Here is a 27,615-nt window from a genome sequence, read left to right as displayed (position 1 = left end):
CTGTTTGCTGCACCGCGTGGGACAGTGCTAGGCACATAATATCTGCCTTGTTTGCTGCTACATGGGTCTTTGTACCACTGATACTCTGCCATTCACCACTTTATAAGGCGCCCTGTGATACAATTTTGAGAAAAGAACTCTGTCTGCCCACACAATGCAGTAATTTGAGGATAAAGCAAGCTCTGTAGAATTGCCGTCTCTCAGCAAGTGTGTTAGCTCAGCACTGGGCTTAAATCAGATCAGCACTAAATAAGATTGGTAAGAATGTTATACGAGACTCATCCTATTAGCACAGCACAAGTTTGACTCTACAATACATACCTATTTTGCTTTCTACGGTCATTATGGATAGCTAGAGAGCAAAACGGAAGGCAGAGGGATAGAAGAAAACATAGGACGATGGTGTGCCTTCAAAGCAGTTTTACTGAAAGGGCGACATTTTCATAGAGCTCTCACCCCCATGTAAAAAAAAACTAGTGCCTAAACTTACTCCTAGCCCTCAGGCCCAGCTATTGCAGCACTTCAGGACCAAACTAAGAAAGACATTAATTGCATGAATGCAATTAGCATGGATAGCTTAAAAAAATATTAACTGTAGATGGCAATGGTGGATGGAGAGCAATATTTGGACAGCAGGAGGTGGGAGTGAGAGTTTAACCCTTTTCCTTCTTGGTCCATTGTTGAAAACTCTCCCTCCTTCAGGAAGCTACTATTTGCACCAGGAGGGAAAACTCATTTGAGGCCAGTGGAGACAGCATTGTAGGGAAGGGACTTGAGTTGGGACCACTGTGGAGCAGAGCAAGGGAGAAGATCAAATGTTCTCTCCTGATCTTCTGCAGGGGCCCCTGAAGCTGCTATATACATTTTTTAAAATTTATTGTTTGTCCCCCACTCCCAGTCCAAGCAATTATTATCAAAGTCTTCTCTGAAGGCTAGAAGGGCAACTCAGCCTCTGTTTGTGCTCCTCAAAGACTCACACTATGGATGGCCCCAAATCCTACAAGGTTAAAAAAAAAGTCCCCTTCCCTTCTTATAACAGTAGGAGCATGGCACCATTTTCTTCGTGCATGTGCTGTAATACAGCACACTGTTTTTAAGCCTGTATGCAACTTTCTTTCATATACTTACAATAAAGGAGCATAGCTGCTCTCATGAAAGCCTATCCTGCTTCTCTGATGTGAGCTTGGAATTCAGAGTGAAAAGTGATGAGGCCCAACGTATCGTGAAACAATCCCCTTATGGTTTCAGTCTAATTCTTTCCTGTCTACAGATCCTTTGTTTCCCCTTCGCCATCCCTCCTGTATTGTTATTGCCCATTGGTAGTGCCCTGTCACGCTCAAATGTGCCACGCTTGCCCCCTTGACTCTTACATACACTTCTCTTGTGGCTCCCCCTGAAAGTGCCCGCAGAATAAGACAATTTAGCTTTATGAGCCTGCAGTGTTCAGTTATGGGACATGTTGCCCATCCTGCAAAACATGAACTGAAGGAAATGATTAACCATTTGGGGATACAGGTTGTCTGACTTTAAAATATGTGATCTCAGAAAGTGTTGAGACTCTACTAGGCCTTTCCTCTTGCTGTTGCCTATATCTGCTTGGAGTGTAGCAGGTGGTCATTTCTATTCACTCTCAGATGGTGGGAAATGAGGTCTAACTTCCAGAAACGTTTTGAGTGTTGCCAGTGGCTAACACTGCAAGGAAGGCATTTGTCTTTCCTCACAATGAGAGCGCAGGGTTTAAAGGTGCTTTCCCTGCCTCATCCTCAGGTGATAGAGTGCAACCTGCGAGCTTCACGCTCTTTCCCATTTGTGTCCAAATCTCTTGGTCTTGATTTCATTGATGTGGCCACTAAAGTGATGACTGGGGAGCAAGTCCATGAGGACACCCTTCCTGCGCTGCCAAAACCCATGATTCCTTCAGACTACGTGGGCATTAAGGTAAGCCTGAAGCAGTTAAGTCTTCATGTGATATGTTCAGCTCTGATTGCCCATTCATTTGATGGATAAGGGGGGAAAGGAGTTATATTGGTAAGAGAAATAGGTTAAATATCCCCACTTTTTGATGAGAATGCAATGGGCAAAAAGGGTGTGTGTGTGTGTGTGTGTGTAAAGGTTGGAATTAAAAACTAGAAACATCAAAAGTGGATGACTCTTCCATATTGGCAGCGTTATTGTGTGCAGAGGCAGCTGGCGTGCTTAACCAAAAGGAGACAGGTGACACTGCTGTATCTAGAAGCGGTTAGCCCTGGATTTCATAGTTTCGGACCCTTTCTCTCTGGTTATTTCCACCCCAAAAGAAGCTTTGTTGTATATCTGTGTTTTGCTTTAGCTATTTGTATGGAAGTCACAACCACAGGATTTGTCTATCTAGGAGGCAACAAAATGCTTTTACGTGCCTATGGCATGTATGATTATTAAAATGTCAGAAATAATTAGAAGTATTTCAACAGGCACTTTGGGATTGACAGAACCTTTTAAATATTAAGCACATTATTATTAATTAGTTTTACCTTCTCCTGAAGTGCCCCAGACCAACACCCTGATACTGTCTTCCTTTGAACTTTTGCTCTCCCATTTAAAAAGCTAGCCCAAAACATCTGGCCACAAGCCAAACTTGTCAAAAGTCAAAGAGGGGGAGGCTTCCCTGCGTCTGTCTCACAGCCACAAGACAGGAGGACCCATTACAACCGCTTCTCTAGGTTGGATTGTCTGTCCCCGTCCATCTCTGTTTTCCACCCTGTCACTAAAGAAGGATAACTGGACAAGTTTAGGGGAATGAGGCTGCAAGAAAAATTGTGGGTATTTGTATAAATGTCTTGGTGAACAGAGGAGGGTCCCTGGCTGTCCTTGAAGATGACTCATAAACTTCAGTTGGTCCAAAATGCAGCAGCCAGCTTACTGGCTGCTGTTCACTTCAGAGTCCATATAACTCCTATTTTAAAACAGCCTCATGGCTGCCAGTTCATTTCTGGGCTCCCTTCAAAATGCTTAGTGTTTAAAGCCCTAAATGACACAGGCCTCCAATACCTCAAAGGCTGCCTCCTTCCCCACAGACCCCTTTAGGTGCTAAGATCGACAGAAGGGGTTCCTAGATGCCATAACATGGCACACTTGCCCTCTGCAACTAGAGCAATTTTACCCTTAGGCTTAAATATTTATTACATAACTTACAGGAGAAATATTTTCAGATACCATATTTCAGCCTAGGGTTATAGAAGTACATGGCATTTAATTTCTTCCCACATTGAACAACCCACATGGTACTAAATGTTTTAAGCATGTACGCATAATATGAATAGTCTCCAAGAGCAGGTCTCCAAAATTTACAACCTAGCAGTATAAATGCAGACCAAGGAAATATGAACCGTAGTCTGCCAGAGTACATGCGTTTCTTCCCCATGTTTTTGCTGGGGTGGCAGAGTGGTCAAGCACCTGGCTGGCCACACTGGAACACCCATGGGCTGCGCTTGGGTTGTTGGGTCACAGCATGTGCAAGCCTTAGAAAAATCATTACTATTTCTGCCGCAAACGTAATTCTTGAGCACTTAATTCCGTACCTCTCATTGTAACAAGTTGGGCGAGGGCTGGTGTCAAAATTTTAGTGGAGCATCAGTTTATTCTCTTTCTCTTTTTCTAGGCTCCAATGTTCTCCTGGCCCCGTCTGAGAGATGTTGACCCTATTCTCCGATGTGAAATGGCATCCACCGGGGAGGTACTAATTTTTAGATGTTATCTCATAACGTCAATACAGTGGTACCTCGGTTTAAGAACAGCTCTGTTTACGAACTATTCGGTTTACGAACTCCGCAAACCTGGAAGTAGTGTCCCAGTTTGTGAACTTTACCTCGGTCTAAGAACAGAATCCGAACGGTGGAAGGGCACCGGCAGTGGGAGGCCTCCTTAGGGAAAGCGCACTTCGGCTTAAGAATGGCTTCAGTTTAAGAATGGACTTCCGGAACGGATTAAGTTTGTAAACCGAGGTACCACTGTACAGTTCTACTTCAAATATGACTTCAGACTGCAGTCTCTACTTCTAGCTCCTCAGCTGTTGTTCATTTAAGGCAGCTGACTCACTCTACTGGCCAGGATCCCTCTTGAGTCAGCGCTTCCACAATCTGATTCTTACTGGAGAGTAGGTCATTTTTAAAAGACACCTCACTAAATGTATCTTTATTGTACAGGTGACTCTCAACTTATGTGGGATTACATTCTGGGGAGAGCATATAAAGCCAAAATTGCATATACTGTAGTCAAAACACATTGGGTGCAATGGCAGGTGGGGTTGCCAAGCGCCCCCCCCATGCCTGCCTCCTTTTTAATTTTTGCGTTTTTTTGTTTAAAAGGTTTGCGAAGCGTGTAAAGCTGAATGCATAAAAGTTTAATGCACATAAGTTGTGAGTTACCTGTACTTAAATTGCTAGGTGTCTTCAGGGTAGGGTAGGGGGGGGCAAGCAATGTAGACCTTGGAAGCCATTTCCCCCCACCCAGTGCAAAGACATCTAACCTTTCTTAACCAAACTGATTATCTGCAGAAAGTAACTTTTTTTGACCACTGGATGTCCCTCTTCATTTGTGTCTGAGTCCTATCTATTTGCGATGATCATTGCAAAGGCCTGAACTCCCTGTTTGTTTTTCCTCACAGAGAGCTGTCAGGTTCTGGTAAATATTCCAGAGTGACAGAGAGTACATTTTATGAAATACCTAGCCAGCTCCTGACAGACAAATATATACAACCTTCAAAATCCTCATTAATGCAGCGTCACAGAAACAACACTAGACTTCAAAACAGGAATATTTGGTCTTTTTTGGAACTGTGAAGTTACGTCAGGGTAACATACCTGGGGTAATATTTTATGGTTGCTTGGTTACCATCATGATGTGTAATGCAGAAAAAGAACTGCAGGTAGGACTCTTCAAACCCTGAATGGCTGCAGATATAATACCATTTCTGGATCGTTTCCATAACTTCACTCTAATTAGCATATCCCAGGAGAGGAAGGAATCCACTGCATGTTCCTTTATTATGGGTTCGTTTGTTAGGTGCCTTAAGGCTTTTATTCTATAGCACTAAGTATGTATTAGAGGGACGCGGGTGGCGCTGTGGGTTAAACCACAGAGCCTAGGACTTGCTGATCAGAAGGTTGGTGGTTCGAATCCCCGCAACAGGGTGAGCTCCCGTTGCTCGGTCCCTGCTCCTGCCAACCTGGCAGTTCAAAAGCACGTCAAGTGCAAGTAGATAAATAGGTACTGCTCCGGCGGGAAGGTAAACGGCGTTTCTGTGCACTGCTCTGGTTCGCCAGAAGTGGCTTAGTAATGCTGGCTCTCTTGGCCAATAAAGCAAGATGAGTGCTGCAACCCCAGAGTCGTCCGCGACTGGAGCTAATGGTCAAGGAGAGTTTCCATTTTACCCACTTTCATGTTACCCACACAGTTAAGCCTACCCATGGGTCTGAGTAGGAGATGAGACAAGGGGACCTCAAGGTCCCTTCTATCTAGACTCATTCTAGATAGGGCAATTAAATGTACATGCATATTATAGCCAGTAGGCACTGCTGAGGTGTTAAAAATAAAGGAGAATTGTATTTTAAATGGAAATGAAGGGGTTCCATGTAGACCTTTGTGATCCTAAACATTTGTATGCACAAGCACCTCAAATTAATCTGGGACATATGCAGCCCTATTCTATAACTCAGGAGTAAATCCCGATGAATGCAATGGATTTACTCCCAATAATTACAAAATAAATATGATGAATAGGATCATAAGTGTTCAATTTTGACATATAGTATCTATAGGGTATATGATATATTTCATGCAGAGTATTGCAAATATATTACTGGAATATTGTCGATTCTGCTCATTTCAGAGATTTTTAAAAATATATTATTCTACTCTTCCAATTGTAGTCCAATCTTTAACTGCAGCAAATTGGATGAAATAGTCTGATTCTCCTTCTAACTTTCTGAAAGGAGTTGACATCTTGAGAAACAAAAAAAGAACAGTAGTTTAGCCAAGGGGTGAGGATTAGTTTTCTGCATGTTAGATGGAGAGAGAGAATATTTTAGTCATAAATGAGAGATTATTAACTTTTATGACTTTGAAAGATCCATATTCACAATTGCCATAAAACAGACGAGTAGAGAAGGTCTTTCTTACCAGTGAATGGAGGGTCATAACTCTAATGGTAAAACAGCCACTTATTCTCCAAATGCATTTTAAATACACACAGAACTTTCTGCCCATGTGACTATGCTGTCACTATATAGCGAAGTATGTGGAATAAATTTTGATTTAAATTTGAATTTCCAACCGCTGATATGATTGCCAGTAAAAGAACCCTAATACTTTTGAGATGATGTTTCCCTTCCCCATGTGCACGATTTAGCTATTGCTATCTAGAATGATGTGTAGAACAGAATGCAATTGTTAGGGTTAATTATATTCAGGCTCATAATATTGTTACATCCATGTTGATCTGCCTCTTTGGGGTTTTGCATACCCTACTAGCTGATAGTGAGTGACAGATTAATGGTTTACTAATGGGCCATTAAGCTCGTTTTTATCACTTTGAATTGAAGTCCTGTCCAAGGTGGAATTATTTTGCCTTGGTGGAGCCTGGGAGAGAAAGCGAATGTGCATGAGGGGGAAACTGGCAAGCATGTTTGCAAACATCATTCCTTAGGAGAAGCCTTTGCTCCATTGTTTGTTCCTTTGTTTGAAATCCTGAACTTAGTATTTCCTGTGTTGCTTCTGCTCTACCCTGTACTACTGCTTCAGCATCTGTATTTGTAAATATCATCATCATCATCATCTTCATTATTATTATTATATTTATTATTATTCATTCCATTTCTGTACTGCTATATATTTCAAAGAAATAAACTCAAAGTGGTTTGAGTTTTAAAAAAAATCAAATGAAACAATCCAGAAGAAAGTCAGATGTAAAGCATACCTTCAAAGCAAAATAATTAACAGGAAACTAAAGTATTATCTTAAAGATTTCAAAACAAAAGATTATGAAGGCGGTCAACTTCAGAATGCATACTTAACGAAGCAACATTAACACACATACACACTGTCTCTCTCACTGTATATATATAAAACATTACAAAAATAAAGCATTACTTAAGAAAAAATAGAAAATGCACATTTAAAACAGTGTAATTAAGAAAGTACAATTATTATCATAAGCTTAAAACTCATCTGCTGCTGTTGCTGCCAATCCTGCCAATGGTGGCTCATGGCTGTGGAAGCTGAGGCTTGGTGACCTGGAGCTTGATGATGTGTAACCCTAAATTTTGGATCCTCTCCAAACTAGTGCCAAAGTTGTGTGCTTGTTTTGTGCCGTTTATGCCACAAAGCTTGTGTTTTGTGCTGCCCCCCCAAAACTAAGTAATTGATACTCAGCCCGGGGTTACAAGCTGGCACCCAAAAATCCAACTTTGTCCAATCCCCTTCAAACAGATGCCAAAGTTTTACGTTCATTTTGTGCCACAAACCCCACATTTTGTGCCTCTCCCCAAACTGATACTGATACCGGGGGCCATAGGTGTTGAATAGTGGTTAGACATAGCAGACGAAGCAGCGATTTCTCCAGAGCAGCTCTTTTTTTGTAAGCTGGAACAGAACTGAACAGCAAACAGCTCAGCCAGCCTGATTTTATAGGCAGCCGGCTGTCAATATTGTAGCAACAACAACCCAGGGTTTTCCGCCTAAAGTAACTGACGTGGACCTGAGTGAAAACCACACACACACACACACACACACACACACACACACACACACACGTGAAAACTATATACACGATACTCCTGGTGGCCAGGGTGAGAACTTCAATACATAACACCCCTCCCCACCGAGATAAGGCATTAGTTACAATCATAGTGGTTCCATTACATACAGCAATACCCTTATTGGTTTCAGTAAGGCACATAAGCATATTAATTGACCCTATTCACCATACAGCTTTACATGTGCAGTTTGCCCAGTGAACATAGTCTTTTAAATACGGGTTACTGGCCTTGCGGATTTCCTGGGCAGAGCGTTCAGCAGCTTCTGTGGCCACGGCCTCCTCAATGGCTTTCTGCAGCGTGAGGTCAGGCCTGGCGAGGAGATGCCGTTGCAGACGGATGTCCCGGACCCCGCAGACGAATCGATCCATCAGGGCATCGTCTAAGTCTCGGAACTTGCAGTGCATTGCAGCCTGTAGAACGCATGGCGGGCAGCAATCTTGGACAGCTTTGGCACGTAGTGGTTGCGTAGCTTCTCTTGAATCGTGTCCCATGGCTCTGCCTGGACTGCTAGAGGCGCAACCGATGCTCAGGGCCATCACGAACACTTCGGGGCCACAAAGGCTGCTCTACAGACCCTCTTGTCAGCTCATTTGCTTGAAGGTAGCAGTCGAACCGAGCGAGGTAGGAGTCCCATGATTCAGAGGCTGGGGCAAACGGCGGTAGAGGCACGAGTGAAGCCATGGTTCCGATGCCGACATGGAGGCGATGGATGGAACACAGTGCCCTAGCCAGAACGGTCAGCTCTAAATTGGTTCTGCTCTGTGATGCTCAGTGTTTCAGCACTGTAATTCAGCTCAGCTCAGAGGGTGGCCGCGTCTGGCTGTGCTCTGATGTCCATAGATCCCATCCTCGTCGCCAGTTAGGTGCCCCCCTGAACCCAGAATTCTGGGGCTGCCTCAAGCCTTTTCAGCAGCCACAGCTTTTGCAGCTGGAGTCTCGCCCTCTCAGGCCGGGGGGGGGGGGGAAGGCCTGCAAGGCAGGGAGCAGGTCTTCCAGGGCTCACAGCCAGAACACCTCATGACAGAGACATTGTGAGGGCCCACATGTCCCTCCTGTAAAGGACTTGAGTCTCCCACTGCTGGGAAGTCCTGAGCAGCACTCGAGGAAGAGAAGCAGGCAGTCGTATTGATAGAAGTGTTGCCAAACAGAGAAGAAATGCCAAACAAGTTGGAGAAATGCTTACTCATGATGACACCTAGGAGGTCTCTGAGACATTAAAATCTGGCCTTAAAGGGGACTGCTTTACCTTTTGTTGCTCCCTGGTGCTTTCATCAGTGCAGGTTTGAAGGGAAAAGCCATACCCCTCGACCTTTGTTTTGTCCAGCAACTATCCATTCTACATTCACCGCCCTCTGGGACCTGTATGGTCCTAGTTCTTAGCACCAGCCCTGTGCTACCTTAATCTGGCAGACTAATCCTTATCCCATGTTTTAACAACCTCTAGGAAATGGCCTGCAAAACTATATAGTATCCAGATGTTCCTTGCTGTGTTCCAGTCAAAATCTGTGTACTTAAATACTCTGGTTTCACAAATCCTCAGGAAATGCCTAGAAACTCATGCTAAGCAACTGTGCGTTTCTACTGCAAGCTGTAGCATTCATTGATGGGCCCAGGGTAGCGTTTATAACCCTTGCTGTTATTTAAGCATTAAGTATTATGAACATTTTGCAGAACACATGCATACTGTGTGAACCAGAAGCTGTGTTTGGCATCCACATAATTCATAGCAGGATCCATTTATGTTGCTCCATGGTGTGCTATTTGAGAGTAAAGCATTGCTTATTCCTTCATTATTGCTTAATTAAAATAAAAGATTTGTCTGTGCTGATCTGCCATTTCCCTGCTGGCTCCTGACAAAGAGAGGAAGAACTGTTGAAGGAGGGGAGGCTAGGATTCCTAGGAGAAGAACATTTCTTCCCTTTTCTTCAAATGCGTACTCATTTTGTCCGTAATCCAGCAGGAATCCTCTTTTCACTTTCCTTCCTCCCCTCTAACCTTTCCACTGTCTAGGTGGCTTGCTTTGGGGAGAATATCCATTCTGCCTTCCTTAAAGCGATGCTGTCTACTGGGTTTAAGCTGCCACAGAAGGGAATTCTGCTTGGAATCCAGGTGAGTTTGATACTGCAGAAAAGGCATGGGAGCTCTCCAAGGTCATTTCTAGACTGTTGCTATTTTCTGGTGGAGTTCAGTTATATGCTGGAAAATTCAGGTTGCGCTATTCAAATGGATGTGGAAGCCCTGCCAAGGGACTTGCGCTTGCTCTCCCCACCTCTCCTGCCCCAATGCTTGTCCTGGTGGATCTTGGCATAGCGCTACGTTGAGCTCACTCCTTTGCTGCATTTGAAGTTCTAAATCAGGCCTTCATTTCAGGACAATAAAAGGAGCACAACCAAAATAAAGAAATAAATTCAAGGAGACTTCCCTCCCCGCCACCCCCTCCTCCTGCAATGCTCCTTAACTGCCTCGGGGTAATTACAAGCAGGAGACACAGAAGTATGATACGTTCATAAATCTCCACAAGGCATGTGTGTCTGTTCCCCAAATGATCAGTCACTACATCTGAGATTAGAAAATGCTTGGGGTCTCATAAAAAAAAATTGATGGCCTTTTTGCAATTCCCCCACTGTGCTTGTAATAAGCTTACACCCTGCATAAAGTCAATAAGAAAATAATTAAAAACAATACCGACTTTCCAGGCTGTGAATGATTATTACAGATGCTGAGACCGGGTGTGGGAATTGGGCCCACAAGTTTCAACCTCAGAAAGCAGGTCTTAGTCAAGAATTGCCCTGCTGGGTGGGGGGAGGCAATACTGTCATGGCAGCGGGGTTGCCTTGAAGAGAATTGACACTACTAAGCTACTATTACACATGGAAAATGAATTCTACTGCCAGCTTTGATTACAAACGGGTATGTTCTTGGGGCAAAAATAGTTCTGGCTTTGTGTCTCTGTTCTTCGCTGTTTAGCACTTTAGAGTGGGGTAGATATTCATATCCCTACAAACTGTAGGGCTGTGCCATATGTTGTAGTGTGCTCTGCTGAACAGATGTTATTGGCCTCTGCTAAATCCATGCTGTTTCCTTGCTCCCCTCTCAGTCTCCTTCTTGAACACATCCCAAAGAGCAGTAGTTCAGCTGTTGTAAATCTTGTGGTGATTTATTTATTTCCAGCCCTTCACCCCAAGGTGCCAGTGTTGGAAAACAACTTAGCCCAGGCCACGTGAACCCTCCGAGAGCCCCCTCCTCAAGAGCAGCCTGGGTGGGAAACGCTCCCCAGGTCTTCCTTTGCTGGGTCAGGCACAGTGGTGGCTTCTGCAAATGCTTACTCAGGGCAAACCCACCAGGCTGCCCCTCCCCACTTCCCAATATGCTTGCAAATTCAGTTGCGTTCAATACAAATAGTGCCCTTGAATTATTGAACCGAAGTGGTCAGGGGCATCAGTATGTCTCATAAAATGACAATAATGATGCTGATTTGCATCAGAAGGTTCTGATGATTCCATTTTGATGGTTTTGAGTTGGGGTGGGGGAAAGAGACCGACAATGCTAATGAAGTGATTTTTGGCTGGAACCTTGCATTTTCTATTAAACAACATTAGATGAATGGCTCTTTTAATTCCCTTTCCTGATTGGGCTATTTAGTAATGCTTGTGGGAAGAAGTGCATCTGTCTTACAGCTGCGGTGCAGAAATGCTGAGCATCACAAAATGCTGAGAGCATCCAAGGAGTGCTTTATTTTTAGGTCCAGATCACAGAGACCAATTCTTGGCAATCTCCTGCATGAGGCTGTGCGTATTCTGAGTGTGTGTGAATTCACGAGGGCACTTGGTCCTGGTGCTGTCTCTCTTCCCTGAGTGGTGGGATGTTCACAGTGGCCTTTGGACTCCTGCGTTCCTCTGGAGGGAAGAGAAGCGCAGACTAAGCACCTGGTCCTTAAATACACTTAACACGTTAACATTCACAATGACTATGCAATCCTACCTGTGAACTGCTCACACATGGAACTGAGCAACTGCTCCTGTCCCCTCAGCATGCATGCTCTGAGCACATGACGGGCACCATCCTGCTATGTGTTCCCCAGGAACCGTCCTTCCATTGTGATGGGTTTTCAGAATAGCTGGCCAGTGTTCACTTGTACAGGTTATTCCGTAGCTGCTAGCATGGTGCCCAAGTAGTATTACTACAAAAAACTTTTCCCAAAACCTAGCCTGCTCCAGCTTACCTCTTTTAGCAACTTCTCAACTAAAACCCAGCAATCATTTACATGCAGTGAATTACGCCTGGTAGGAGAGTGCAAATTGCTGGGCACATGCTGTGAAGTGTAGGTATAATATAGTTAGTGTGTGTGTACATATGTACTGTCCAGAATTCTATAATGAAAGGTGGGATATTAACAGAATAGCTTGCATAAGACTGGAAGCCAGAATAGATTGAAATGCTAAGGAAATGTCCTATTTAATTTCCTTACGTTGAACTATGCATTTGAGAGTGGTAGCCTCAGTCCAGTGCTAAAGAGAAGGATCCAGACTGTGAATACCATTATACTGTTGCAGAATTAGGCACCCAGAAAACAACTTTCTAGATTAAAAACAATGGCTGGTTGTCAGAGCTGCCCAAGGTCCCAGCTCACAGAGGACCAACGCCAGATCGTTGTTATATACAAAAGTCTTTATTGAAATTCAGTCTCTATTTCAAAGCCGTGGCGCGCAGATCTACGTCTTAAACCCTAGACCGCCGAAGCTCCGTCTGAATCTCCTCCCCTCTGACACCAGTTTAAGACTCTAGCCCTGCTCCACCTCTTCCTCTGCTCTCTCCTCCTCTGGGTCCTCCTGTCCGCTGGGGCATTCCCTTTTCTGGACTCTTCTGACGCTGAGTCCCCTGACTCCTCCCCCTGCCTCCGGCGGGCTTTAGGACCTGGTTCCCAATCCGGGTTCTCTGCTGTCCCGCGCGCCTGTACATTTGAACTTGGCTCTCGCGCCCACCCAGTGACCTTCCTCCTGACCGTGACACTGCTTCTGTCACTGCTTCCCTCTTCCGGGAGGCTAGCTGGACCTGACTTCCCCTCCGTTCCCTAACTCTCCAATGGAGGCGTGGTCAGCCCTGACTCATCTTCTCTCCCTGCTGGGGGAGACGCTGGCCCCGATACCTGGGACTCTTCCCCCCCACTACGTTCTGGTGGGGAAGAACTCCAACTCCTGATCTCCAACTGCTGCTCTGGGAGTCCCCGCTGGCCCCTTGCTTCTGGAGTGTCCCCCTTGGGACCCCCCTTGCCCTGGCCATCGGCGCCCCCTTCTGTGAATCTTCTGATTCGCTGGAGAGGCTCATGGAATCTCTCGGGCCACTGTCATCTTCTCCTACGCTGCCCTCAGATTCTTCCCCTTCGCTCTCCATTTCCTCTCTTCCCTGTGCCTCTGCTCCTGAGCCCCTGACATCCATCCCCCCCTCGAAGCCCCCCTTCCCCCTCTTCTGGTGTGGGTTCCGGGTGCTCCAGTGTTGTGGGGGTGAGTGCAGGATACAGTTCTTCCCCCCTGGTGTGCAGCCAGCCTGCTGGATCCGGCCAGTCCGCAATGGGCTCGTCAACGTCGATCTCCTCTGCTTCCATCTCTCTGCAGGTGTGCTCGAACCCCGGATCCTCCCCCAACACGTCCATGCCCCCCTCTCCCCGTTGCCTCGGGTGACGCTGCGTGCGAGGGCCCGCTCGGCAGTTCCCTGCTCCACCCCACCTCCAGTTGTTCTTCCCACCAATAAGAGCGGTCTGTGCCAAACCCTGAGATTGATCCCTCTGGGGAGCTAGTCTCTGGCGCCGTTTCCTCAGCTGATGAGAACCCCTGGAACGTGCTGGCTGAAAGTGTGGGTGTGAAAAGATATTCATCGAAATAATCTGCCGGCATGGGTCTGTGTGGGAATAGTGCATGAAACTCATCTTTGAGGTAGTGCTCCTCCACCGCATAGTAAGGCACCCACCTGTTGGCGCTGGCCGGGGTACCTTCCCTGGCTAGGAGATATTCAACCCCCTCTTCCCCCCATCTCGAGTCTAAAATCTCTGTGACCTCGTTGAGTGGCGCCGCCCTCGGTGACCCCCTCTTCGTGGGCTCCTCGCTGAGCGGGTCTGCTGCGGTCCCTGGCGCCTGAAACCTGTGGGGTTCCGTGTAGGGTGTGAGCACTGATCTATGAAAGACCGGGTGCATTCTGGAGCCCTCCGGGAGTGTCAACCGGAAGGCCACTGGATTGATCTGTGCCTCGACTTGGTAAGGCCCTAGCTGCTTGTGTCCGAGCTTCTTCTTAGCTAACGATCTGGCCGGCACTGCCTGGGCTGCTAACCAGACCCAGTCCCCCACCTGGATGTCTTCCCCAACTCTCCTGTGTCTGTCTGCCTGCATTTTGTAGGCGTGTTTTGCTAGCTCCAACTGCCGTCGGAGTTACTCGTGGACCTCCTGTAACTCCACTGCCAAGGCCTCTGCTCCCTGTGGCTCCCCCTCCCCCACTCTCTCTAATCCCGGGAAGGTTCTGGGATGCCACCCATTGTTGGCGAAGAACGGTGTCACCCCCATGGACACGTGCTTCGTGTTGTTGTAGGCAAACTCGGCCAGCGGTAGGTAATCCACCCAGGTCGCGGGCTGTTGATTCGCGTAGCATCTCAGGTACTGCTGCATGATGGCGTTGACCCTCTCCGCTTGTCTGTTGGTCTGCGGGTGTCATGCCGACGCTAAGTTGATCTTGACGTTCAGGCTGCCCAGCAGCTTCTGCCAGAAGTTCGAGATGAACTGGCGACCTCGGTCAGACAGGATGGGCCGCGGTAAGCCGTGCACTTTGAACACGTGGTCTATGAACAGTTTGGCGGTCTGTTCCGCCGTGGCCACCTTCGCGCAAGGAATGAAGTGCGCCATCTTGGTGAACATGTCTACAACCACGAGTACCGCTGTTTTGCCCCGCGAGCTGGGCAGATCTGTGACAAAGTCCAGGGCCACCATCTCCCACGGTTCGAGCGGCGTCTGTAGCGGTTCCAGCAGTCCCGCCAGCGGCCTGTGTACTGGCTTGGCCCTTTGGCATGTGTCACACCTAGTGACGTAATCTGCGACTTCTTGTCCTTGCCGAAGTGCCCGGCGCTGGGCATGTCGTGTAACTGCTGCAGTACTTTCACGTGGAGGTCGTCCCCCGGCACGTAGAGGGCCCCCTTGCGGATGAGCAGTCCGTCCGGTATCTGGAACTCGTTGTCCTTCGCTGTGCCTCTTCGCACCTCCTCCATCTTGGATTGTGCGAAGGAATCCGTCTGCAGCGCGCGATGTACCGCGTCCAGGTCCACGGTGGCTGAAGCGCATGCCCACGCTTTCGGTGCGAAAATGTGTTTGGCCGCCACCGGTGCCGCTTCCTCGAGATACTGCGGCTTCCTGGATAGCGCATCCGCCATGACGTTGTTGTCTCCCGGGATGTATTCTATCCTGAAGTCGAAATCCGCAAAGAACTCCACCCAGCGGATGTGTCTCTGGTTCAGGAACCGTGCCGTGCGCCAGTACTCCAGGTTCTTATGGTCCGTGCGGACCTGCACCGTGTGTTTGGCTCCGATGAGGAAGTGCCGCCACGCCTTGAAGGCTGCATGAATGGCCAGCAACTCCCTGTCCCAGATGGTGTAGTTCTGCTCCGACTTGCTGAGTTTCCTGGAGTAGAAAGCACACGGCCTCCAGTCCCCTTGCGGATCTTGCTGCAACAGGACCGCCCCCACGGCTCTGTTCGAGGCGTCCGTTTCAACCCTCATTGGTCTGCTGGGGTTTACGTGTAGCAGTTGCTCTTCGGACGCGAAGAGACGCTTGAGTTTCTGGAAGGACCGCTCCGCCTGGTCCGTCCAGATGAACTTCTTCTTGGAGCTGAGGGTGTCCGTGATGGCCGCCGTCTCCATCGCGAATCCCTTGATAAACTTGCGATAGAAGTTGGCGAAGCCGACGAACTTCTGGACCTCCTTCCGATTGCATGGACTCTTCCAGTCCAACACCGAGCAGACCTTGGCGCTGTCCATGGCGAGTCCCTTGTCGGACAGCTTGTAGCCCAGGAAATCCACCTCCGTCATGTCAAACTGGCACTTCTCCAGTTTGGCGTAAAGTCTGTGCTCCCGTAGTCTCTGCAGAACTTCCTTGACATCCCTCTCGTGAGCCTCCTGCGATTCCGAGAAGATCAGAATGTCGTCCAGGAAGCAGATGCACTTCTTGTAGAGGAGTCCCGCTAACACGTGGTGCATGAAGGCTTGGAAACAGTGGGAGCCATTTTGCAAGCCAAACGGCATAACTCTGTATTCATAGGTGCCTAAAGGCGTAAACATGGCCGTCTTCCACTCGTCGCCCTCCCGCATGTGTATAAGGTTGTACGCCCCTCGCAGATCCAACTTGGTGAAGATGTGTCCCTTCCTCACCGTCGCGAGCAGGTCGTCGATCTTGGGCATGGGGAATGCTGTGGGCTTCGTCCTCAAATTTATGACCCTGTAATCAACTACAAGCCTCTTTTGGGGCGTGTCTTTTTTCTTCACGAAAAACACGGGACTGCCCCCCACTGCTTTGGATTCTTGGATGAATCCCCGCTTCAAGTTGTGATCTATGAACTCCCTGAGCTCTTGCAGTTCGTCTTCAGACATGGAATACAGTTTTCCAGCCCCCGGCAGGAGGTCAATCTTGCAGTCGTAGGGCCTGTGGGGAGGCAGCTTGTCCGCTTCCTTCTCGCAGAAGACCTCCAAAAATGCCTTGTACTTGTCGGGCACCGCTTGCAGCATGCCCAAGTGTAGCTGTGGTTCATCCTCTCGCCCCTCATCTTCCTGGGTAGTCAGGATGCAGTGTTCTGTGCAGTAGGAGGAGCAGAAGGTCAATTGACGCTGGTACCATGCTAATGCCGGGCTGTGCCTGTCCAGCCAACTCATGCCCAATACTATGGGCGTGTCCGACAGGTGGGTGACATTGAAGCTGATGACTTCGCGGTGATTTCCAATTTGCATCACCATTGGCGGTGTTTGCTGTACCACCTGTCCTCCCAGTAGCTCTCTGCCATCGACCGTGACGACGTTCAGGGGCATTGTGGCTGGTAAGAGCGCTATGCGATGTTGTGTGATGAAATCCACTCCTATAAAGTCTGCATTACTACCACAGTCAATGGTAATAGGGACTTCCATGGTGAGCCCATTGGGGAGCTGGAGCGATGCGGTGAGTTGCACCACTGGTTTGGGCGGGAGGGGGTCTGTGGGCTGTAAAATCCCTGGGGACTGCTTCACTGACTCGCCTGGCTGGGCCCCAGTGCCTCTGTCTCCAGCCAGACTCCGTCGTTTCCCTGCAGCTGTTCCCCCTGCTGAGCTGCTCCTTTTACTGTTGCTGAGGCTGCAGTGTGCCTTTGGAGCCTCTGGGGACACTCTTTGGCCATGTGCTGAGCACTGTCGCAGATGTAGCACTTCCTGTTCCCTCTAGGAGCCTTCACCTTGACTGCTCCTGGTGTTTGGGCTCTGGTTGCTGTCTGAGCCCTGGCACCACCTATCTCCATCGGCTCTTCTCCTCCCCCCAGAGGAGGCGTGGACTGCACGCGCGCTGTCTCTCTAGGTAGGAAAGGAGTTGTTCTGGCTGGTGTGCTTTCCATACGTCCCTCATCCCTCCTCCAAGGGCGTTCTTCCAGGCGCACCCCTATTGCCAGCGCTTTTTGGACGACTTCTGAGGTGTTGTTGGGTCTCTCCCCCCTCGCCAGCTCATCATTCACGGCCCCATTTAGCCCCTCCCAGAACAGATCTCTGACTGCAGCTGAGTTCTTCTCCCAGCCCAGCGCATTTACTAACGCAAAAAAGCGGGAGTGATATTGTCTCACAGTGGCTTTGCCCTGTTTCAATCCATGCATTTCCCTCCTGGCAACGTCCACATCCACTGTAGATTTAAAACAAGCGTCCATAGCCTTAATAAAGGCATCTGAATTTTGGAGGGCAGGATCATTGTCGCGCCAAAGATTGCGCAGCCACGCTTTAGCTTCCCCGTGCAGATGAGTTATTATGAAGCCTACTTTCTCCTCCTCATCTCTAAAGTCTTTCCGAAGCAAATTGAGCGCGAACACTATGTCTGCTCTGAAGTTAGGATACTGCTGCAGGTTCCCGTCGAAATGGGCTACGATGCTGCCCCCCCTTTTCCCGAGGCCAACTCCCTCTGGCTTAGGTCCTGGCAGTCCCTCCTTGCCCAAACGTTCCCACCTGGTCTGCAGATCCTGGCAGAGCGCTAGTGCTTCTTCCTTTCTCTTCCTGGATGCTCCTATCTCCATGGAAAGCCTCGTGACTGCGTCTTGCAGCTGTTTTAGTTTCTCCTCTGTAGTCATCTTTGCCGATCTTCGTGAGTTCGCAAAACACCGAGTTTTGCCCCCCCCGCTGCGCCAACTCACGCTGCGAGGGTTAATTTTCTTATTGAGACGGAGCTTACTGTCAGAGCTGCCCAAGGTCCCAGCTCACAGAGGACCAACGCCAGATCGGTGTTATATACAAAAGTCTTTATTGAAGTTCAGTCTCTATTTCAAAGCCGTGGCGCGCAGATCTACGTCTTAAACCCTAGACCGCCGAAGCTCCGTCTGAATCTCCTCCCCTCTGACACCAGTTTAAGACTCTAGCCCTGCTCCACCTCTTCCTCTGCTCTCTCCTCCTCTGGGTCCTCCTGTCCGCTGGGGCATTCCCTTTTCTGGACTCTTCTGACGCTGAGTCCCCTGACTCCTCCCCCTGCCTCCGGCGGGCTTTAGGACCTGGTTCCCAATCCGGGTTCTCTGCTGTCCCGCGCGCCTGTACATTTGAACTTGGCTCTCGCGCCCACCCAGTGACCTTCCTCCTGACCGTGACACTGCTTCTGTCACTGCTTCCCTCTTCCGGGAGGCTAGCTGGACCTGACTTCCCCTCCGTTCCCTGACTCTCCGATGGAGGCGTGGTCAGCCCTGACTCATCTTCTCTCCCTGCTGGGGGAGACGCTGGCCCCGATACCTGGGACTCTTCCCCCCCACTACGCTCTGGTGGGGAAGCTGGTCCTGATCTCCAACTGCTGCTCTGGGAGTCCCCGCTGGCCCCTTGCTTCTGGAGTGTCCCCCTTGGGACCCCCCTTGCCCTGGCCATCGGCGCCCCCTTCTGTGAATCTTCTGATTCGCTGGAGAGGCTCATGGAATCTCTCGGGCCACTGTCATCTTCTCCTATGCTGCCCTCAGATTCTTCCCCTTCGCTCTCCATTTCCTCTCTTCCCTGTGCCTCTGCTCCTGAGCCCCTGACACTGGTGAAGACGCCTTGGTTATAAATCCTTTCCCAGCATAATTTTCTTTATCTGAAAGCAGCTGTTGGAGCCCCAATTGGGGTCAGAGCTGCGGCATAGGAGTTGGATGGGGGTTGGCTCAGTATTTCTCCCTGTGCCACGGCCTCTTTCCTTTAAAAAAAAAAAGTTTGGGGCCCTTCCAATGTCCCTTTATTCTTTTTTATTTTTTATTGGTGGGAAATGCAAATGTAAGCAAGAATCTCAACATTCATGCAAGCACTGGAAGTGGAAGAGAGGCTGAAAGGTGCTAATGTCAATATGAAAACGCAAGCATATATTATGGGATGTGGCAGGTACACTTTGTGCTCTAGAGTCTTTGTGGTGTGCCTCTTTCCAAACCACTTCTTCAGAGCCATATCGGCGTGTTTTCTTCTCCATAGCTAGCAGCCCTGCGGGGGAATTTGCATTGGGGACTGAAGTGCAGAAGAAATGGGTCAGCCGCCTCTCCCTCCTTCTGTGCCACGGCTCTGATCCAATCTGGGGCTCCAACAGCTGCTTTTAAAAGAAGAAAATTAAATTGGGAGACCCAAACATTTGTTGCTTGTGTACCACATAGTTCAGCCCTTAAGACTCACCAAAAACATTTAAATGATTTGAAAACAGATTCGTTCAGTATGCATGTAGGCAGTTACTGGCTAATCTGTGTAGATTTATTCTGAGTGTAGAATCAGGACTTTTCTTGCGTCAGAACTATCTGATCCCACATTCATCCTAGCTCAAAAATTGCTTTGTATTCTGAATCTAATAAAATTCTTAACCAATGCATCAGGGGAGATATTCTCTGCTACTTTTAGCTTGAATTGAACTGGCATTGGTCCATAAAAATTTAAACATCATCTGAGAACGTGTGTGTTTTTAAAGGCTAATTATGTAACAGTGTGAAAAACATTTTGAAAGAAATGAGAAAATCCATTTCAAAACTGAACCCTGATAGCTTGCTGTAAATAAGCAAGCTTGTACTTCGTGGTTTTTAGTAGTGAATGGTTTCTTGCTCAGGTACTTTCAATCAGCTTTTACATCTAGGGCAGCTCAGATGAAGGTTGACAGCTGTAATTTCTTTTCGAGGAGAGCCTGTTTTATGTGTCACAAGTGTTCAGTACATGTTTGATAGAAGTTTATAATACTGTTGTGAAAGCCAACACCCCTGACCAGAAGGCACAGCGATTCCATAGCAGGGAAGCTGCCAAGCCTGTCATGTTGGATATTTGTATTTTCCACTTAATGTAGAGAGCAGAAATGGTTTTTTCCATGAAGTTCTTTCCAGTGACTGTGGACCTTGAAGCTATGGCTTGACTCATTTTTCCACCACAAACTCCTTGCTCGACTCCTCAGGGTTGTTCAGTCAGTGTGACCTCTCCCAGAATCAAAGAATCCATAGCGCTAGCTTGAAAAAACAAATGGCTTTGTGAAATCCTGACTCTTTGTTGGTCAAAAGCCGTTGTAGACTAACACATGGAAAGTACTTTCCCCTTGAAGGACATCTGTGAACTCCCCTGAGACCTCCGGGTATAGGGAGGTATATAAATTCAATAAACATAAATAAATAAAAATTAATAATGATAACATCTACTGCCTTTCAACTGGCCAATGCTAAATTTTCCACAGTACCAATATATTTTTATTGGAATGCTATTTCTAAGCTGCAAGCTGAATTCAGTGAATCATAACTAGGTTGTAAAATTATATCCTTCCTGTCTTCATTTTATTTTGAATGGAGGACTGTTGTGGAAGGTGGTCAATTCTATGCATGCATTTCATCCAATTACCAGCTCTGCCTGCATCTTTGCCATCCTCCTCCACCACTCTCTGCCCGTCTTATCGCTGCTGGCTTCATGGCAAGAGTGGAAACAACAGCGTTTCATGTGGGTAGCCAGAGAATAGCTGTTGCGTTCAGAGCTGGTACCTCCAGGAAGTTTGTACTGCACTTCTGGGGAAGAGAACAAACTAAATTTCTCGTCTTCTGTTGTCACTGGGCTTCATGCATTGTGGCTGAAACTTTCTAAAGTCCATGAAGAAGAAATCCCTCAGAATATATTATTTTCTTTAGAAAACTGTTTCAAAAAGCTTTTCTACAATATAGCTTCCAATTCAGGACCGGGTTCATTCTACAGCCTCCTTTAGTTTTCAACTTTCATTTAAAGGAAAAAGCAAGTTTCCAGTTCTCATGGTCATAGTATCTTAGAGTTGGAAGGTACCCAAGGGTCATATAGTCCAACCCCCTGCATTGAAGGTCGAGAGAATCCTGCCCAGGTTTGATGTCTGGCAGCTAGAATAATAATAATAATAATAATAATAATAATAATAATAATAATAATAATAATTTATTTATTTATATCCCGCCCTCCCCAGCCGAAGCCGGGCTCAGGGCAGCTAACAACAATAAAACAGTACAAAAGTACAGCACAAACAACACTCTAAAATCATTCATTATAAAATTAATTAAATTCAAGCCACTGGCCACCATTGGGCCAGAGCTCCGCGAAGATTGCCGAGGGAGGGAGTCAGGCTGTGCCCTGGCCAAAGGCCTGGTGGAACAGCTCTGTCTTGCAGGCCCTGCGGAAAGATGTCAAGTCCCGCAGGGCCCTGGTCTCTTGTGACAGAGTGTTTTTTACTCAGAAGAGGGTTTTTACTCAAGATGACTCCCTGTTCTCATGCCCCTGCCCTCACACAACTAGCCTTCCTCCATTCCCCCAAATTCCTGGTAAAAATCAGGATTAAAAATTCTAAATTGTGCACATACACACACAAAAATGTGACTAAGCAAAGCTTGTTAATAAACCTGTTCATGCAAACGTGCCCAAATCACATAAATTGCCCTGCTTGCAAGTTTTGTTTCTCTAGTTGCTGAATTTGACACTTCATAGTCCAGAAATCCTATTCCCCAGCTATAAAACCCTCAAAGGCAGTGTGCTGTGTTAAGACTCTGGGGAATCCAACTTATTGGCGAGATATGGACTTCAGTTCCATGGCAAACAGTGCCTTTGAAGCTTGTTAATCTACAAGAACTTGCCAACTGCAAGAAAGCTCATGCCCTTTATAGCTTTCTGTGACATTCACTTTTAAAAGAGGGAGATGTCCAAGACTAACACAGAGCTTTATTACATGCCCCACTATAATAGCAGAGCTTTACGGCATCTTGTGAAACATCCACTCCGCAAACACTTTCACATCTGTGGGGAAGGAGATGTTACTGCGCAAAACATGGCTTTGAGACCCACTTTCTTCACTGTTCTTTCAGCCTTCCTTCCGTCCTAAATTCCTCCATGAAGCAGAGCAGCTCCATAGTCAAGGTTTTAAGGTATTGTCTGTGTGTGTGTGTATGAAAAGCTGAGACCTCTTGTGTTCAAGCAAACCTAAGACGTGACCATGTATGGACAGGCATGTTGCGTGTGTTGCTTTGTCGTGTATTTTTTACTGGCAATACATGCGTGCCAACCAGACCCTAATTTTCTAAGAGTAAAGGGGTCATATGGCTGAAAGCAACAACAGCCATACATCCTGTAATTCTCTGCCCCATAATAGTCTCATAAAATAAAATGTGTCCTTGCACATTTTTCAGCCCCTGCTGCACTTCTTTGGCTGGCATTCACAGGATAGGAATCTTGCAATGCAATTACCGGTATGTTCTGTCAGACACATATAGGTTAGTTTACCAGATGCTACCAAGAGAGAAGGGAACCAAGTTCACAGGAGACACATGCCCTTGGTAACACCCCAGTTTCATTAATATTTTGAGACCCGTTATTTATTTTGGAAATGAGTCCAGCAGGTGAGGAGGAGGTCCATGAGGGGACCAAGTTTAGAATGGTCCAAAGTCTCCTGCTTGCTGCTGGCTCTTTAAGCTCCATGAAAAGCAGAGGTCACTAGGCATAAGTTACCAAGTTTCCCCACGGTGGTCAGTGTCCAGTATACTGTGCCAGACAGACTTAGGTCTGTGACATCACCTTACAATAATCTTCTTTTTTAACATGGGCATTTAAAGAGAGAAAACTGCAGTTCACATATACCTAAGTAAGTTTATTACCCCCCCCCCCGTGATGTTACTGAAAGTCAGTAGGAAGCATTTTATTTATTTTAGTCAGCCACATACAGAACTGTTAAGATAAGATCTGTTTTTTTATTAATTATATAACACAAATGTCTTTTTATTGCTTTGCAGCTTTATGCTACAGAAGCAACTTGTCGGTGGCTCAATGCCAACGGCATTCCCGTGTCTCCAGTCGCGTGGCCATCACAGGAAAACACGGACCCCACACTCCTTCCAATCCAACAGTAAGACTTTCAGCAAATTTGCAGTAAGGGGAGTGGAAATCTGAGAAAATAATCTTGGGCTTCTGGACATGTTATTTTTGGGCCTGCTGTCCCACTTTCAGCTGGGAAATTGACCTTTCCTCTGTTGTCTGACAGTAGTCCAGCTGGCTCACTGGCCTACCCAACCCAGGGTTCAACTGGTGTGAACTGTATAAACATGGAAAAGCAAGTTTTTGTGACATCACAACTCTTCTTCCTCACAGCTTGTAGTTTCCTGTTTCATGGAAGACAAGTGTTAGTTTTGAGTGATGTGATAGAACAGAATCATAGAATCATAGAATCATAGAGTTGGAAGAGACCACAAGGGCCATCGAGTCCAACCCCCTGCCTAGCAGGAAACACCATCAGAGCACTCCTGACATATGGTTGTCAAGCCTCTGCTTAAAGACCTCCAAAGAAGGAGACTCCACCACACTCCTTGGCAGCAAATTCCACTGTCAAACAGCTCTTACTGTCAGGAAGTTCTTCCTAATGTTTAGGTGGAATCTTTTTTCTTGTAGTTTGGAACCATTGCTCCGTGTCCGCTTCTCTGGAGCAGCAGAAAACAACCTTTCTCCCTCCTCTATGTGACATCCTTTTATATATTTGAACATGGCTATCATATCACCCCTTAACCTCCTCTTCTCCAGGCTAAACATGCCCAGCTCCCTTAGCCGTTCTTCATAAGGCATCATTTCCAGGCCTTTGACCATTTTGGTTGCCCTCCTCTGGACACGTTCCAGTTTGTTAGTGTCCTTCTTGAACTGTGGTGCCCAGAACTGGACACAGTACTCCAGAACTGGACACAGTACTCCAGTTGGAATATAGCCTGGAATATAGCCTGGCTGTAATTCATTTGTCATATCAGGAAAATCTATTTTATCCACTGCACATAGATGACAGAGGAGCACTGTTTCCAGCCGAATGTATTACAGTCAGCCATTGTGTGGGGTCCTGTGTAGTTTAAAGCCAAAAAAAATTAAGATGGAGAGAGCGGGATCAGGACCTGGAGGAACCCTGAATGCCCTCAGCTCCTGTTGGCTTTGCAGGCATATGAACTTCATCCTGATCATACGGATTAGTTTAGTTTAAGCTGCTGCTGAGCTGGTAGTGGCTGCAGAAGCACAATCCTGTGCGGAGCTGAATACGGTCCAGAAGACTCCATGCATCTTTCGTATATTCCACCCACTGCTGTGCTTGTGTCTCACACTGTTTGCTTTTAAGTTTGAACATCTTCTTCGGAATGGTAGGCAGGTAGCTTCAAGGTGCTCTCACGCCTTTGGACCAAGCTTTAGAGATGCAAAATACCTACACAGTACAAAGTTTTTGTGCTGATGGAATATTGGAGGGGGGCGGTGGAAATACCTTATTTTGCTTTGCTGGACTTCGTTATCTTTTATTTTTACACAAATATCTTGTGCCTTTCATTTCAGGCTCATAAAAGATGGGAGCATAGACTTGGTAATTAACCTTCCCAATAACAACACAAAGTTTGCCCATGACAATTACGTGATCCGCAGGACAGCTGTTGACAGTGGTCTCTCTCTCCTCACTAATTTGCAGGTATATTGCTCACCATTTCCCACAATCAGGTTGTTGTTTTTTAGCATGACTGGGGTTAAGGCCCATTTTAAAGCCCTAATTAATGTTTGAAAGCCAACTATTTTAAGCTTCATCCAGCTCACTGATTTAAGACATTTCCTGTCATCTGTGTTGTACTTCATAGGCAGCGCCTCTTTCTTGTGTCTCTGTTGCAGTTCTAAGGCCAATTCTTTAATGAAAGCAGGGTTGCTGGTTTTCAGCAAATCCATATACATAAAAGCTAGTGCAGTCCAGAGGTTAGTAGTTCAGATCTAATCTCTTTGGTAATCTCGCTAGCTAGCTTTAGGCAAAAGCCTCTGTTCCTGAAACTCCGCCTGCTATATGCCAGGCTGTTGTAAAGATTAGAACAAGACAATTTTCTGGGAGGCGGTGGCAGAAGTAGCAGCAACAGCAGGAGCAGAGAGCAGAAAGCTTCCTCCTTTGCTTCTCTGTTGCTCTGATGTTCTCCTGAGCTCCTTGGGGAACTACATTTGCCATGCTGGGATTTTAATTTTAAGCTGAGCTGGAGAAGGTCTTTCGGGCTTGTAAAGCACCCCTCTCGCTCCCTCCTCCCTGCCTCTTGCTCCCCTGCAGCCGCTCATACTGGAGAAATGGCCCCTAAAAGCATGTGAATTTTCATGAGGATCTTTTTAGATTTATTTTTATTTTGCAAATTGCTGCAGAAATGTAGAGAACCAAATTTAAGATTAGTAAATAAGATGCTCAGAGCACCGAAACTGACCTATGCCTTTCATACCCATTACCCGCCCTGCTGGTAAGGATGATTCTTTGAGCCAAGCAGCAGTGAATGGAGGTATCTTGGGAGCCCCCCCATCATGCAAGCCTGCCCCTCATGAGTGGTTGGTTTTCATAACACGTGAACTAAAATATGATTAAATATGATAGGAGTGGGGAATTGAGAAATACAGTAGTTTTGGAAGGAGAGAATGCAGGATATAAATACTCAAAATATATAAGTATACGTTTTTTGTATTGTATAGTTCCATTTGCTGCCCTGTGATGTGTACTCTCCCTTATTTGCCCAACTGAACCTTTTGAGAAGCAGGAATTTGTCTTGTTCTTGTATGGACTTGATTTAACCCGAGCTGAGCCCTTAACATGTGTTGCTTGCAAATCACTACAGCAAAATAAGCCCCGCCCCCCCAGTTCAGCCTTGGTGATTGGACTGTAAATCTCTATAAGAAGTGTGTTTTTGAATCAGCAATAAAAAAAAAAGTTATTAAGATGATGTTTTTAAAATGGATAAACCTGCATAAAAGAACCTGTAGATGAGGCCTAGATGTAGCCTAATTCTCAGCAGCCTGCTTTGTTAAATTAATCCTTTAGAATCCTAGAATCATAGAGTTGGAAGAGACCACAAGGGCCATCGAGTCCAACCCCCTGCCAAGCAGGAAACACCACCAGAGCACTCCTGACATATGGTTGTCAAGCCTCTGCTTAAAGACCTCCAAAGAAGGAGACTCCACCACACTCCTTGGCAGCAAATTCCACTGTCAAACAGCTCTTACTGTCAGGAAGTTCTTCCTAATATTTAGGTGGAATCTTCTTTCTTGTAGTTTGGAACCATTGCTCCGTGTCCGCTTCTCTGGAGCAGCAGAAAACAACCTTTCTCCCTCCTCTATGTGACATCCTTTTATATATTTGAACATGGCTATCATATCACCCCTTAACCTCCTCTTCTCCAGGCTAAACATGCCCTAAAAATGGTTTGTAAACATGTAAGCAGCGCCTTGATTTTTCTGGTTTCAGGTGGCAAAGCTCTTCACCGAAGCTCTCAAATACTCTGGAAAACTCGACTCTAAAAGCCTCTTCCACTACAGACAGTTCAATGCCAACACAGCAGTGTAGAAGAACATCCCTCACTGATACTGAAAGGAGGAATGACATTCCCGACTGATGACATCTGCCCAGTTCTGTAGATAATGACCGCAATGAATGCCTGTGTGTCAAAGATTTGTCTTCTACTTCGGAGACACTTTTGTACCCACATATTCTAAATGCTGAATATTTGTAAAGGTGGTACCCTTGGACTGTGTTCCTCGGAAGGCTTCCTTAGATATATCCCATTGAATAGAGTGGGACTTACTTCTAAGTACATTTGCATTGTTTGGGTGGTAAGCTGAAATCCCAAAGAATTCTGAAATTGATTAACATGTTAAAGTATGAAATCAGTGTCTGGTTTTAATTTTTGGTGTTGCATCTGAGCATCTCCAAGTTCATTTATGTTACAGATGGTAACTTTCTAGGAATCAGAGATTATGCATACGATGGAATGATTTCCCGGAAAAGACCATAAAAATATGAAATGTCATGAGATATAGCAGCATTACATACGTTTTAACCAACAAACTGATTTGCATTTTTCCGCCTCATAGGATGCTGGGAAATATTGACTCCTTCTAAAGAAAAGGGGTGTGTGTGATTTCTTGCCTCCCCGAGTTGCTCTTATGATGACAAAAGATTTGTGGGGGAAGGTTTTACCCCTGTGTTATGTCAGGGCTCAGGGAGAAAGTCTCCTTTGATAACTTGCAAAGATGTGGGAGGACCGTCGCTACTGATACAGTGCCAGGTTTTTCACACAGAAGGTCCCATTACACCAACAAATGGTTGTTGTATTGTTACTTGTGCTGCAAAAATGTGTAGAG

The 27,615-nt window shown here is 46.6% G+C and overlaps 1 protein-coding gene across 2 annotated transcripts in view; it reads left to right on the top strand.

The window, feature by feature from the left end:
* CPS1 (carbamoyl-phosphate synthase 1) overlaps positions 1-27,138 on the top strand; it is a 215,805-nt gene extending 188,667 nt beyond the window's left edge. For both annotated transcript variants that reach the window (XM_081856008.1, XM_081856007.1), the window contains 7 exons: positions 1,768-1,938; positions 3,638-3,712; positions 9,804-9,902; positions 22,317-22,376; positions 23,238-23,350; positions 24,802-24,931; positions 26,720-27,138. In XM_081856008.1, coding sequence (XP_081712134.1) covers positions 1,768-1,938; positions 3,638-3,712; positions 9,804-9,902; positions 22,317-22,376; positions 23,238-23,350; positions 24,802-24,931; positions 26,720-26,818 — 747 coding nt within the window. In that variant the 3' untranslated portion in view covers positions 26,819-27,138. The remainder of the gene's footprint in view (positions 1-1,767; positions 1,939-3,637; positions 3,713-9,803; positions 9,903-22,316; positions 22,377-23,237; positions 23,351-24,801; positions 24,932-26,719) is intronic.
* The last annotated feature ends 477 nt before the right edge of the window (positions 27,139-27,615 follow it).

The sequence above is a fragment of the Podarcis erhardii genome (assembly GCF_964252035.2).
Source record: "Podarcis erhardii genome assembly, chromosome: 1".
In the NCBI taxonomy this organism is placed as follows: Eukaryota; Metazoa; Chordata; class Lepidosauria; order Squamata; family Lacertidae; genus Podarcis; species Podarcis erhardii.
The sequence above is the reverse complement of the archived record's forward strand: the minus strand, read 5'-3'. Positions and strand labels throughout refer to the sequence as shown.